Raw genomic sequence first — 13,647 nt, 5'->3', positions numbered from 1 at the left:
TCTAAGTTGGCTTCCTGTTAATTTTAGAATTAGCTCCTCCAACACAAGAAACAGATTTCAGCAGAAGAGCCTGACTGTCATGTAGTCCAGCTGGCAGAGCCTTTTGAAGGTAATTTCATCTACAGAAAAAATGCTCCTTTTACTCGGTCAGACTTGGCTGCAGACACCCACTGCCTGCCTCCTGAGCATGTGGCCTAGCAGAGACCTGAATACCGGCTCTCTCCAAGACCAAGATTGTGACCTGTCCCTTCACTGTAAAGCATGAGAAGGTGGGGGAAGAACATGCACATGTTTATGGTCAGGTCACGTGGAGACCAGAGGCCAACACTGAGTAAGTATCCTCCTCTATCACTGTCATTCTCATTCTTTGATGCAGGGTCTTGCACTGAACCTGGAGCTCACCACTATGGTTATGTTAGCAAGCCGGCCAATCAGCAAGCTCTGAGGAGTGGCCTACCTTTACTTGTGTTGCAAACATTACCCCACTGAGCCATCTCAAGGTCAGATTTCAGAATTCCTACAAAAATGATCACCATGGATAAAAACCCATCTGGAAACATGGTGAGATTTTTACACTACTAGAAACAGAACTCATGTCCTATACATGGAGACATATACTCACTCTACCACTAAGCTACACAATCAACCCATTTATTTTTTTTCAGCCTTGATAAAAAACTCACAAGCCTAGGCTGGCCTTAAACTCACACATTATGGAACTTGAAGGTATCCACTTCATTTTCCTTTTCTTAAAAAAAAAAAAAAAAAGAAAATTGACTCTGTGTGCACGAGTGCATATTAAAGGGCATGCATGTAGGTATTCAGACTCTGTAGCTGTGAGTTACCTGACATGGGTCCTGGGAGCCAAACTCAGGTCCTATGTAGGAGCAGAAAGTGGTCTTAACTTCTGAGCCACTTCTCCAGCTCCCATTTCCCTTCATTAAAATAGAGCCCACCATGTAGCCAGGCTAGTCTCTCTAACATTCCTTGCTAGCATCAAGATTACAGGTATGTATCACTATGTCCAGTAACAAGTATTTATTTTTAAGAGAACTTGGTCAGTCTTTTTTTTTTTTTTTTTTTTTTGCTGTGGAGGCAAAGGATGACACAATTATCAGAAAGCTACTTGGGAAACTGAGATGTTTCTAAGTGCACACTTATGTGCACCCATACCCAGAGGCCAGATACTCATGTCCATTGTCTTCCCCAATCACTCCCTGCCTTATTTAGATTTATCTACCTATTTATTTTAGATAGGGTCCATGCATCCCTGGCTCATCAGAATGCTGTGTAGACTAGGGTGGCCCGAAACGCACAGAGATCAACCTGCTCCTGCCTTCAGAATACATGAATACACTGGCCCCACCTTAGTTAATATGAAGCACAGCAATTTGCTGGCCACTGAGCTCCAGGAATCTGTCAGTCTCTATTCTCCAGTACTGAGGTTACCAGATGTAGCCATTGCTCAATCTTGCTTTAACATGGGTATCTGTGGGTTATACACCATGGGATCCAAACTCAAGCTCTTGTTTACTCTTGTGACAGGAACTTGGAATGAACTAAGCTGTCTCCCCAACCCCTGAAGCTTTCCATGTTCTCCTAATCACTATTGTTTCAGTTTTCTTCTAAAGAAACTATCTAAGAGGGAAAGGTAATGTTCAAACTCCTCGTACAGCTTCACTGACCAAGTGGAAACACTGGAAACAGTCTCAAAGAGAAGACAGCCTGGACACCCTGCACCCTCGCCATAGAAAGCATACAGCAGGAGGAAAAGGTAATTAGGAAATGTTTACAGTTTAGCATGCAAAGAGAATGGGGACATGACAGTACTTGTGTTATTACCGTATTTAAAAACGGGTGCCAAGGGCAAAGGACTAATGAACGGTGAACGGTGACAACAGCGGGCAGGAGTTGCCCTCACAGTAAGACTGCACTTATTCCTTATGCATTATTATTAGGAAAAGGGGGAGACATTAGGGTTGCTGTGAAATACTAGCCAATCACACACAACACTCAATGCCCTATCTTAGGGCATCTTTTAAGTGAAAATCCAAGGTAATTAAAGCCTGTCCAGTGATGGGAAAATATATCAATCGGAATCTTTATTAGAGAGGTGCTTCACTTTATTAGGAAGTTTGGAACCAAACATTGCAGTCTGGTTCAAGAAAAGCCAGAAATCCAGACTGCTGGTGAGATCACCTCATTTTTAAGTGTGGCAATAGGATTTTTCTTTTTTAAGGATTCTAAGGACAAACCAAACTCTGCAGACTGGATATCGATGCTGGTTGCCAAAAGAATACTCTCTCTCTATAAATGCCCTAAGTCAGGGGACGTGTTGACCGTTGGGAGTCAAGTGGTCCTCAGAAAATAGCATCCAAGGATGTAGAAGTGTGTGGGATGAAGAGGCTGAGAGAAATCCTGACCAGTTTTAACAGCTTGCTCTTAGCTCATCTGTAACCGATCATTTGAGTCTCTGTGGAAAGTAGCCCTTTCACAATGAGAATAATCAACTCATTTCCTCAGGCCAGCAGCTCAAACACACAGCATACACACAGTATCAGTCACAAAGGTGCTACCAGGAATTCCTCAGATTTGTTTTGGAAGCAGAAATATACAGCTAGATGGGGCTTTCATGTAATTACTATCATGGTATGTCAATGATACCAGTCCTGTCTATCGCCTACCTCACTGCTCTACTGTGGTTTTGGAAGCCTAAGCTAGAGCCTCTAAAACACCCCATGGTGCCCGATTCAAAAGCCCTTTATACTACAATTCCCCTGACCCACTGTGCAGCAGCAGCTGTTACCTGGCCACAAAACTGGCGGTCTTGTCGACGATATTCCTGACCTCTGGAGGAGGGTAAATAATCCCCACCACTGGCTTGGAAGGGGTGGAATCCTCCTTTGATGATGCTTCTTCTTCATTTGGCTGTGAAAACAGAAAAAGGGAGTAAGGTCTTCAAGTCCCTGGCTTGGATTAGGAGATCATAAAAACTACACCAGCCCTCAGCGTTTCTCCATGATACCACTGACAGGACTGTCTGTCCTGCAGACTGCAGACTCTCTTGGGTTAGCATCCAAGAAGCTAGCATTGGGAAGCAGTTAAAAACAAAGCAAGCTTTCTTAACCATACGGTATTTATACAACCATTCCTAATCTAGGGAAAAGAATGGCTTTCTTGGCTCTCCTCCTTAGAATGGAGGTTTCGTGGTTCAAATAAGCCCCCAGGGGAAGCCGAGGCTGCAAGTCCGCAGGCTAGTTTTGAAAAGTCCGGTTTAGGGAAATCTTTTTGAGACCAGAAGGCAACGCGGCGCGCTGACTCCTGGGACTTGCAGTCCCACCAAGTCCTTCAGGGTGGCCTGTGCTTCCAGCAGAAGTGCCACAGCGCCCGCGCGGGAGTGGAGGAACGAGGCCTACAACAGGACTGCAGGCGGAGGAGCACGGGGCACGGTACCTGTTTGGGCTCAGTGACTACTGGCGGCGGCGGGGGTACCGCCTGCACGGGTCCGGCCTGCATGACTGCGACGCTCAGGGCTGCCAGTCCGCCTCGGTGTGGACAACCGGTACGGCGACAAGGTTAAGCTCACCACACGAAGTCTCCAACTCAATGGCAAGATGGCGACGACCCAGAGAAAAGCCGCGGGGGCACTTCCGGCCCCGCCCCCTCGCCGTGTCTCACTTCCAGCCCCGCCCCGCGTGCACGATGGCACGGTACGCCGTTGCTATGGCAGCGTCCTGGGCGCCCTGCTTTAGAGTTTCGAGGGATCCCTGGAGCCGCAGGCGCTCCGGAGGAAGTTCTGTGAGCTTGCCAGACACAGAGCTGAGGCTGCGACGCCGGAGACAGGTAAGCCATTCTACATCATTTGCTGAACTCCCCTCCCGACCCTGGCCGGTTCCTCTGTAACCCCAGCAACCCCCCTAACCCCTACACCCCGAACCCCTGCCTTCGTTTTGTTTTCTGTTTGGCCTGTCATTTTGAAGAATTCTTCTCCCATTAGACCCGTTGCCATAAAGCCCCACTTAACTACACCTTTAGACCTGTTTTTCGGTTCAGCATTACCTCCTCCTGATACCTCCTTGCAGAGCCCAGGACATGGTGCTAACATTTTTTAGTCTCAGGAGACAAAGCTATACAGATCTCTGAGTTCAAGGTCAATCTACTGAGCAAATTGCAGGACAGTCAAGGGTAGGCAGTGAGGGAGTTGAAAAACAGAAAGCTGGTAATAGAATAAAGGGCGGCCAGCCCCAGCAGGCAGCAGAATTCAACAGCTTTACCACATGGCCTTAACTTTAGAGTCAAGAATAGAAGGGGTTACTGGGACAATTGATGCTTCTTATCTGGAGCTAAGAAATTAGTAGGGATTAAGAAGAGACCAGAATCACTGAGGTGAAATCTTCTGGGAAGTGTTTTCTGAGAGCACAAAGAAGCTGTACTTAATAATGTGTAAGAGTCATCCAGGGTACTACTGGTTTTGAAGACGTGAAGGGGTCATGAAGAGCAGCTGAGGCTTGGCACTGTGAGAGCCAAGGAAGGCCATTGGTGAAGATGCAGTTACAGTTGATGGCCCAGGACTGAGGAAGTCATCCAAAGTAGTTGAGGCTTGAGACCATGAGGAGAGCCTATGAGAGGCTATTGGTGAAGCCTAGTTGCTATGGAAGACTCCAGTATATTGGAGATGCCAGTACCATGGGCTGGTCACCAGGAACAGCAGCAGCAGGGGAGTGGAGTCAACCAGAGCCTAGAGTGCTACGGAGGGCAGAGCTGGAGAGGTGACCCGAGCCCTTTGGAGGAGCCCAGAAGATGTTCTGTGGACCCCATACATTGGAATAAGAAGCTGTAAAGTTGAAGTTGCCTTGGAGACCCCAAGCTGTTAGAGATGCCAGAGTCCTTTTCTCAGTTACCTGCTGAGAAAAGCTGCTAACAGTGGAACCAGCCCAAGAGAATGAAGTGTGCTGCCATTGAGGGCCACATGGGCCAACAGCACTCAACAAGGGTGAAAGGAGCTAGAGATCTGAAGGATGCTCTGGCATTGGACCTGGAGACATGGGTTTTGGAGTTTGCCCAACTGGTTTTCTATCTTGCTTCGGTCCAGTATTTTTTACTTTATATGGGATTACAGTTAAAAAAACCTGCTTGAATCTTAGAAGAAACTTTGAACTTTGGACCTTTCTTTTTTTAACATGGTTGAGAGTGCTGTACAGTATAGGGACTCTTGATGTTGGACTAAATGTATTTTGCATTATGCTATATTTAGGTATGGTTCCCATATGTTTGAACAAGCCTATGGGAGTCAGGGAGTGGAATGTGATGGTTTGTATATGCTTTGCCCAGGGAGTGGCACTATTAGGAAGTGTGTGTGGCCTTGTTGGATGGAGTAGGTGTTGCCTTGTTAGAGTAGGTGTGCCACTGTGGGCATGGGCTTTAATGCCTTCCTTCTGGCTGCTTGGGAGCCAGTCTTCTGCTAGCTGCCTTTGGAAAAAGAAATGGAACTCTAAGCTCCTCCGGCCCCATGCCTTCCTAGACTCGGCCATGCTCCTGCTTTGATGATAATGGACTGAACCTCTGAACCTGTAAGCCAGCCCCAATTAAATGTCATCCTTATAAGAGTTGCCTTGGTCATGTTTTCTGTTCACAGTAGTAAAACCCTACCTAAGACAGTCAGAGGCTGGAAATTGCCATGTAGATGGTTTTAGAGTTTCAAAACTGTTTTCTTTTCTTAGTGGTGACCGAATCTCAGTGGACATAAACAAGCATGGACTTCAGACATGGCGTTAGGTGTTTGACAGAGGGGGACTCGAGGGTTGAGTAGAGAGAAGGAAAGGCTCCTACCCTTCTTTGGGAATCACAAAGCATCAAGTAACATTACTAGCTGCTGCCCCTTTCATGATAATGTTGGTTCCGTTAGAGCCAGGCGCACTAGAAATTACAGAGGAAGTCCATGTCATACGTCCTTCCACTTGACACCCACGGTCAGTGCTTCCCACACTATGCATCTGCATATGCTCTGGTTTTAAAGGAATCGATAGGAAGTGACCTTGGATATTCTGTGCGTATTTATGTTTCTGGTGCTGTCGATTGGCCTAGGGCTCCTTACGTTAAGTAAGTGCGCTACTGTCAAGCCACAGTTTCTGCGTAACTTTGAATATTCTTGATGTTTTGATCCAGAATCTCATGGGAATTGGTATCCAAGGTGGCCCCAGTAGACAGATCAATATTTTTTGGCACCCAGGAGCCTAAAGTGCTTTGCCTCCTGAATGCTTCTCCCCAGCCTAGGATTTCTTGCTTGCTTTCTTTCCTTCATGGCCTTTTCAGGATGTTTCCTTCCGTTGCTGCTCTCCCCGTTTCCCCCACCTCGTTCCTTGGAGACACAATCTCTTGGGTTGCTGCACTATCTCCCCAGAGGCAGTTGCCAAGCCAACACATGGGAGAATATGAGTGCAGTGTGTTTGTTTGTGCCTGAGTATTATTCCTTGTGGGGAAACTCAGATATAGTTAGTGTTCCTGAAGGATCTCTCTCCCTTCCTCCCCAGTTTCACTATATAGCCCAGGCTGCCTTTGAACTTGCATTCCTCCTGCCTTAGCCTCCTAAGTGCTAGAGTTATAGGCCTATGTCGCCAGGCCCTGCCTGACCCTAGCAGGTAGTAGATGTTCAATCTTATGTCGATGCATACGAAGCACTGAAGCCTTTGGCTGTACTTTAGTCACTAGCCAGTCCCAAGTGGCTTTCCAGTATTTGAAATAGGGCCAGGTGTGGTGGCAAACATCTTTAATCCCAGCACTTGACAGGCAAAGACAGTGGATCTCTATGAGTTTGAGGCCAGCCTGGTCTACATAGTGAGTTACAGGACAGCCAGGGCTATGTAGAGAGACACTGTTTCAAATCACCAAAAAAATTATAATTTTTTTAAAAAAATACTCTGTGGTACAAATTGAGATGTACCATGAGCGTCAAATAAACACTTGATTGGTGGCTTAATAAATTAAAAAAAAAATGGGGTTGGGGATTTAGCTCAGTGGTAGAGCGCTTGCCTAGGAAGCGCAAGGCCCTGGGTTCGATCCCCAGCTCCGAAAAAAAGAACCAAAAAAAAAAAAAAAAAAGGTTAAAGGGCTAGGAGGTCTAGCTCAGTAAGTACAGCATTTACCTAGCATGCACAAAACCCTGAGTTCAGTCCCCAACATCTGTAGGATATGATGGTGCACACCTATAATTAATTTCAGCACTTGGGAAGTACAGGCATAGGGATCGGAACCTGAAAGTCTTGAAAGTCAAGGCCCAGGCCAGCCAAGAACACAGGTGTTTCCTTTTTGGTCTTTTGAGACAGGATTTCTCTGTTTGAAACTCACATTATAAACCAGGCTGGCCTTGAACTTGCAAAGGTCTGCCTGTGTCAACCTCTGCTTCCTGAATGCTAGAATTAAGACAGGGTCCATCATGCCCACCACCAAACTGTCTTGCTGGGGCTGGAGAGATGGCTCAGTGGTTAAGAGCACTGACTGCTCTTCCAGAGGTCCTGAGTTCAATTCCCAGCAACCACATGGTGGCTCACAACCATCTATGATGGAATTCAATGCCCTCTTCTGGTGTGTCTGAAGAGAGCTACAGTGTACTTATATATACATAATGAATAAATCTTAAAAAAAAAAAAAGCCAGGCTAGAGAGAGAACTCAGCAGGTAAGAGCATGTTTTGCTGTTTCAGGCAACCAAACTTGAGTTCATTTCCGAGCACTCGTGTCAGGTGACTGAGCTGCCTATAATATCAGCTCCGTGGGATTCAACACTGAGACTCCATGGGTACTCATAGACAATACACATATACAAAAATAAAAATAAATAAGTTAAAAAACAAATAGCTGTGCATAGTGATACACATGTTTAATGCCAACACTCGGGAGGCATAGGCAGGCAGATCTTTATGAGTTCAAATTCAGCCTGGTCTATGTAGTGAGTTTCAGGCCAGTCAGGAGTTCATAGAGAGAACCTGTCTCAAAAAATTAAAAAATAGGACCAGAGAGATGGCTCAGTGGTTAAGAGCACTGGCTGCTCTTCCAGAGGTCCTGAGTTCAAATCCCAGCAACCACATGGTGGCTCACAACCATCTGTAATGGGATCTGATGCCATTTTCTGGTGTGTCTTAAGACAGAGACAGTGTATGAACATTCATTAAGTAAATAAATAAATAGAAAAAAGAATGTATGAACATATTAATTTCATATTGAGTTCATGTCGAAATAATATTTTTAGTAATTTATGCTAAATAAAATTAGTCTCTTTTTAGTGTTTTTTTTTTAAACACTAAACAAGCATGTTTTTAAATCTTTGGAAAATACTCATTTATACTCATATGTGGTAGGTGTGGGTGTTTTGCCAGCAGACATATCTGGCTACCACATGTGTACGGTGCCTGCAGAGGTAAAACAGGGCATTCCATTGTCTGGAACCAGAGTCACAGATAAATGGTTGTGGGTCAGGAGAGCCAACCCGGGTTCTCTACATGAGAACCATCTCTCCAGCTTTCTTTTTACTCCTTTTGGTGTGGCTTAGGTGAGGGAAAGTAATATTTTAACCTACTCATCACTGGTTCGTGACTGAGAACCCTACAACTAATAAGACATATATTCAAAGAAAAGAAAAGCAGGGCCAGGTGCATATATCCTTAATCCCAGCATTTGGGAGGCAGAGGCAGGTGGATTTCTGAGTTGAAGGCCAGCCTGGTCTATATGTTCATAGTCAAACCCTATCTCAAAAAAACAAAACAACCCCCCCCAAAAAAAACAAAAAAACAAAACAAAAAAACAGGCAGAAAATCGTAAAAAATTATTTTATAATAGTCTTGCTATGTGGGCTGAAAGATACCTCAGAGGTTACTGACTGCTCTTGCAGAGGACCCGAATTTAGTTCCTAACACCTACATGTGGCTTATAACCACAGGCAACTCTAATTCTAGAGGATCCACAGTCCTCTTCTGACCTCAGCAGGCACCAGGAATACACATGCAGGCAAAGCCATCATAAACATAACATAAATTAACTAAAATATTTCAAATGCTTTGTCTTAGTTTTATTGGTGTGAAGAGATGCCATGTCGAAGGCAGCTTATGGAAGGATGATTTAATTGAAGCTAGCTTAGAGCTCCTGCAGATGAATCCATGACAGGCAGGCAGGGTATTGGAGCAGTAGCTAAGAACTCACATCTGATCTGAAAGATGCAGGCAGAGATGGAGACTAGGCCTTTGGAAACCGCAGAGCCTACTCCAATGACACACCTCCCCCAACAAGGTCACACCTCCTAATCCTTCCCAAACAGTTCCACTAACTGGGAGCCAAACATATGGGCCTATAGGGACCATTCTCATTCAGACTATCACATTCTTTAACATATATTAGTTAATTAAAAATAGATAAATAGGGGCTGGGGATTTAGCTCAGTGGTAGAGCGCTTGCCTAGGAAGCACAAGGCCCTGGGTTCGGTCCCCAGCTCCGAAAAAAAGACCAAAAAAAAATAGATAAATAAATTTTTATATTTTGGAGTTTTCAGAAATAAAGACCCAAAAGACACCAGGAAACCTTTCAGACAACCATTTGAAATAACATAATTAGAAGATAAGCCTATGCTCTAACAGTAATAAAGAGGGGAAACTTAGGACGTCTTTTCTTGTTGCCTAATGGAAGAATCATTTTGGCTCTCTGGTTCAGAGACTCAAGTCCCCCATTGACTCTGGGCTGGTGGTGAGATGTAGGAGCATGTGAAAGAGGAGGCTCTTCACCTGTTGGCAGTCAGGAAGCAGAGAATAAAAGCAGAGGGAGATCCAGGGCAAGGCATAGCCCCCAGGGACACACGATGGTGACCTACTTCTTCCAGCAAGGCCCCACCCTCTACTTTATACTACCTCCCAGAAATGCCATCATATTATACATCTGTGAACCTAATAGTACATCAAAACCTTTGACATCAGTTACCTCCCCAGAGCTCACCGATGGTAGCCAAGCCACCAATACATAAGCCAGTGCAAGATAATTCATGAACCAAAATAGACTGTTCAGTTTTATTCTTTTAAAAAAAAGTTACCTGTTTACTAATATAATATGTGTGTATGTGTTCATGTGTGCGTATAAAGTGCATGTGTACAGTGCAGTGTGTGGAGGTCAGAGGACAACTTTTGTGGATCAGTGCTGTCCTTGTACCACAGGATGAATTCTACAGATCAAACTCAGGTGGTCAGCCTTGGTGGCAAGAGTTTTTCCCTTCTGAGCCGCCTCACTGGCTCCAGGTAGTTTCCCCCCCTTCTCCTGTGATATTCCTTGCCACCTAGATTTTCCAGAGGATGCTTATCATATGAGGTCTTCAGTGAAGAAGGGAGGGCTGTCAAAGTTCCTGGTTTTACAGCCTGTTCAGGGAAGGGGGAGGGGAGTGGAAAAGTAGTCTTGTGCTTCTGCTGTTTCTCTGTTTCCAAGTTGCCATTCATTGCGTTATAGGTGTTTTGTTTTGTTTTGTCTTGTTTTGGACACAGCTGCTCTAGAAGCAGCATGGCTAAGGATGGAAGACAGATGTCACACTGTAAATTGCTCCTGCCTGGGTGGCTTCTCTGGACTCCAGTGTTCGCCCTTCTGTATAAAAGGGGCAGCTCTGGGAAGGGGCAACACTGAAGCTTACCCACCCTAGTTGGGCTAAAGGCGATGCGCTCCAGTCTTTTCCTCATCCTCTTCCTCTAACCTGGGGCAGATGGCCCCCACCCAATCTTCAAGGGCGCCTTCTTGACTGTATCCTCACTCACTCTCCTGTGTATCCATTTCCAGGGATGGGAGGGCCGCTTGCGGCCAGCCCTGAACCAGGAAGCCAGGAGCCAGAAAGCCAGGCACCTGCATGAGTCCCGGACCTCACAGCCTAGTCCAAAAGCTGGACATAGTCGGTCACTCCAGCTTCATGGGCAAACATCTGTGAGAGGTAAGGGCAGAAGAAGTGTTCTGGGACCCCCAGAGTCTGCTACAGACCACCCTGGGTATCTCTGAGTTTCCTAGAACCTCTGGGTCCAGGCTGGTCCTCAATTCTCAGACTTGGTGACCAGGTCATGTAGTAATGAGCTCAAAGGGCACGGTGCACGTGCTCACTGGGGTGGGGTGACGGTAGGGTGGGGGTAGATTCTAGCTAGCATTCCGTCATGCTGAAGCTATGATGTGTTTTGGCTGTGTCTACTGCCATGGCTCATTACTTAGACCTGACTGGGAGCAGAGATGGGATGAAGAAAATACAGACACAAGGAAAACCAGAGGTTGGAAGAGAGAAACCACAGCACTCCAGACGCATGGTGTATTTATTGGATAGAGTTGAACAGGAGGCAGGGCTAATATGGATAAACAAGGAGGCACAGTTTTGGGGATGTAGCTGAATCGAGGGGGTGGGTTAAGCTAATCTTGGCAGGCAGTCTCTGAGGTGGGTGGTCTTTAGGCTGCGACTGTCCAGCTATGTTGAAACTCAGCAAGGAGCAGGGAGAAAGCGGTGGTGGACATGGTCTGAGTGCACTGTGAACACATGTGCTCGGGACCCCAGGATGGCTGACCCTTGCCTCTGGGTCTGAGGCTCTGCAGTCCTTCATATTGCTGTGCTCATTCCAGTAGTATGCATCTAGTTGGGACTTCACTCACGCAGGGCGTCCTCTGTTCCCCACAGGTAGGAGACTCACCCCTGCTCTCATGTAGCAAGGGAGGCCTGGGGCAAGCAGCCTCTCTGGAGGTAGGGTAGTCACAGGGCTGGGTAGGTGAAAGGGAGGTTGACCAAGGCATCCAGAACCAGGTCCTAAAAGGCCAATCTCTCAGGATTTCTCCCAAAATTCAGAGGTGCACGTGGAACGCCTAGGCAGAGCAGGGTTTATAAGGTTCTCCTGGCAGTAGCCACACCAGTCTGGCTGGCCTTGGCTCCTCTCTCAACCCCAGGAGCTGTGGGGATGGCACACCTGCTAGGCAGCCAGGCTTGTATGGACAGCCTGCGCAAGGACCTCACCGACCTGCAAGGCACCATTGTGGATGTGTTCTCCCGTGCCGGGCCTGTGCGCTTCCCCTCCTGGAAGTTTCCTGACCGTGTGGCCTGTGACCTTGACATGGTGGCCCTTCTAGAGCACTATGACCATGTGCCAGGTGACCCTGAGTTCACACAGTTGTCCCATGCCGTGCTGCTGGAGCTGGTCATTGACAGGTGAGGCCTGGACCAAACCTGGACGTCTAGAGATGTTGAAACCTTGAGTTTTTATTCTGTACTGTGTTATGCTGTGCTATCCTGTCTGCTTCAGGGAGTGTTTGCCCTCATCCTCACAATACCACAACTCTGCCCGCTTTCACCTCAGGTTTCTGTGTGTCAGGAACACTATAGCTACTGCACAGCATTTTCATCAGGCATCTTATGAGCTGCCTTCGCTCTCTGCATCACAAGGCCAGAAGTGGGCGGTGTCTTTTCCCACCCCAGCCCTGCTAGAAAGAAGCCAGTTACTTCCCTTCACCCACTCTCTATGCTGTGAGGACCACAACCCAGGCTTCTGGCACTCAAAACCTGTCCATGCTAGTAAATTGAGAGGGGATCAATGGGCATCAGAAATGTTGCAGGGTGGAGATAGAGAAGGCAGAGGAGTTCTGCAGTGCCTCCAGGCACTCTGGGTATGCAAGCCTCGAGGCACTCTGGGTATACAAGCTGTGCTTGCACCCTCTACAGGGCTGCTGGACATTAGTACAGAACGCTTCCTCTCCCAGGCTTGGAACTGTGCTGTTCTCATCTAGGCCTGCCCTGCTGGCAGAGCACCCCTCCACCCACCAAGGCCATGCTCTCTCACCCCTTTCCTGTAAAAGGTGTTGCTGACACATACCTCCCCCACACCTGCCCAGCTGAGCTCTGCCTACTTCTGAGTTAGTACTAGCTTCCTCTGCGTATAAGTGACTCCTGTGTATTAAAGTAACTCCTGCTAGGGGGCCAGCCTGGGAACCCTAGAGCAAAGGCCATGGCCTCTATCCAACAGCGTGGCATGCTGAGATGCTCAGGATATATCAATAGTGGGCTCCGGCTAAGGGTACATCTGTCACAGCATCTGCCACCATAGGCCACTCTCAGAGAACACAGACTGTTTCCAGTGTTGTCCACATGGCCCACAGATTGGACCTGCAGGCTGTGGGTACCTCCTCTTAAGGCCTCAGGGTTGGAATGCTACTCCTACCCCAATCCCTTACCTTCCAGGTGTGTGTTACAAACATATAGTTCTACCTTTAAGGTAAGTCTTGGCCATGAAAATGTATACTTTCCAACACCTGTGTTCCCTAACATTAGTGCTTACTCTAAACTTGAATTTTGAGCTGAGCATAAAGAGGCCTAGCTGCCCTCACCCCAAGTCTCAATTGTCACAAAGACTACTGAGCCTGAAGGAGGTGCCTCTGACTGGAAACAGGAAAACGTGTGCATGCCCTTTCGCTGCCCTGCTTGCCCCGGGACATACGGATGCTCTTGCTCTGCCATCTGTAAAGGGAGGCAGCTACTCACCCAGAACTTTCCAAGCCAGGCTGTCTTTCCTCAGCTCCTTGGTCAACTGAGGAGCAAGGCAGAGAGCTCTGCCATCCAGGAAGCCGCAGGGGCATCCTGTGGGGAGTGGGCGCTGGGTGAATCAACATGAAGC

At 47.2% G+C, this 13,647-nt stretch overlaps 2 protein-coding genes across 5 annotated transcripts in view; one reads left to right on the top strand and one right to left on the bottom strand.

The window, feature by feature from the left end:
- Sf3a1 (splicing factor 3A subunit 1) overlaps positions 1 to 3,648 on the bottom strand; it is a 20,739-nt gene extending 17,091 nt beyond the window's left edge. Inside the window, 2 exon segments of the mRNA NM_001107235.1 lie at positions 2,807 to 2,928; positions 3,454 to 3,648. Of these exon segments, the coding sequence (NP_001100705.1) occupies positions 2,807 to 2,928; positions 3,454 to 3,516 (185 nt within the window). The 5' untranslated portion in view covers positions 3,517 to 3,648.
- The window catches only part of Ccdc157 (coiled-coil domain containing 157), a 19,260-nt gene continuing 8,963 nt past the window's right edge, over positions 3,351 to 13,647 (top strand). For 2 of the 4 annotated variants that reach the window (XR_015636806.1, XM_087584329.1), the window contains exons 1-3: positions 3,351 to 3,843; positions 10,796 to 10,943; positions 11,930 to 12,188. Coding sequence is in view for 3 of the 4 variants with exons in the window: in XM_087584329.1 (XP_087440455.1) it covers positions 3,607 to 3,843; positions 10,796 to 10,943; positions 11,930 to 12,188 (644 nt within the window). In the remaining variant the exon portion in view is untranslated. 4 annotated transcript variants of the gene reach the window in all.

This window comes from Rattus norvegicus, chromosome 14 (assembly GCF_021556685.1).
Source record: "Rattus norvegicus strain SHRSP/BbbUtx chromosome 14, alternate assembly SHRSP_T2T, whole genome shotgun sequence".
In the NCBI taxonomy this organism is placed as follows: domain Eukaryota; kingdom Metazoa; phylum Chordata; class Mammalia; order Rodentia; family Muridae; genus Rattus; species Rattus norvegicus.
Note: the sequence above shows the minus strand (reverse complement) of the source record. Positions and strands in the feature narration are given on the sequence as shown.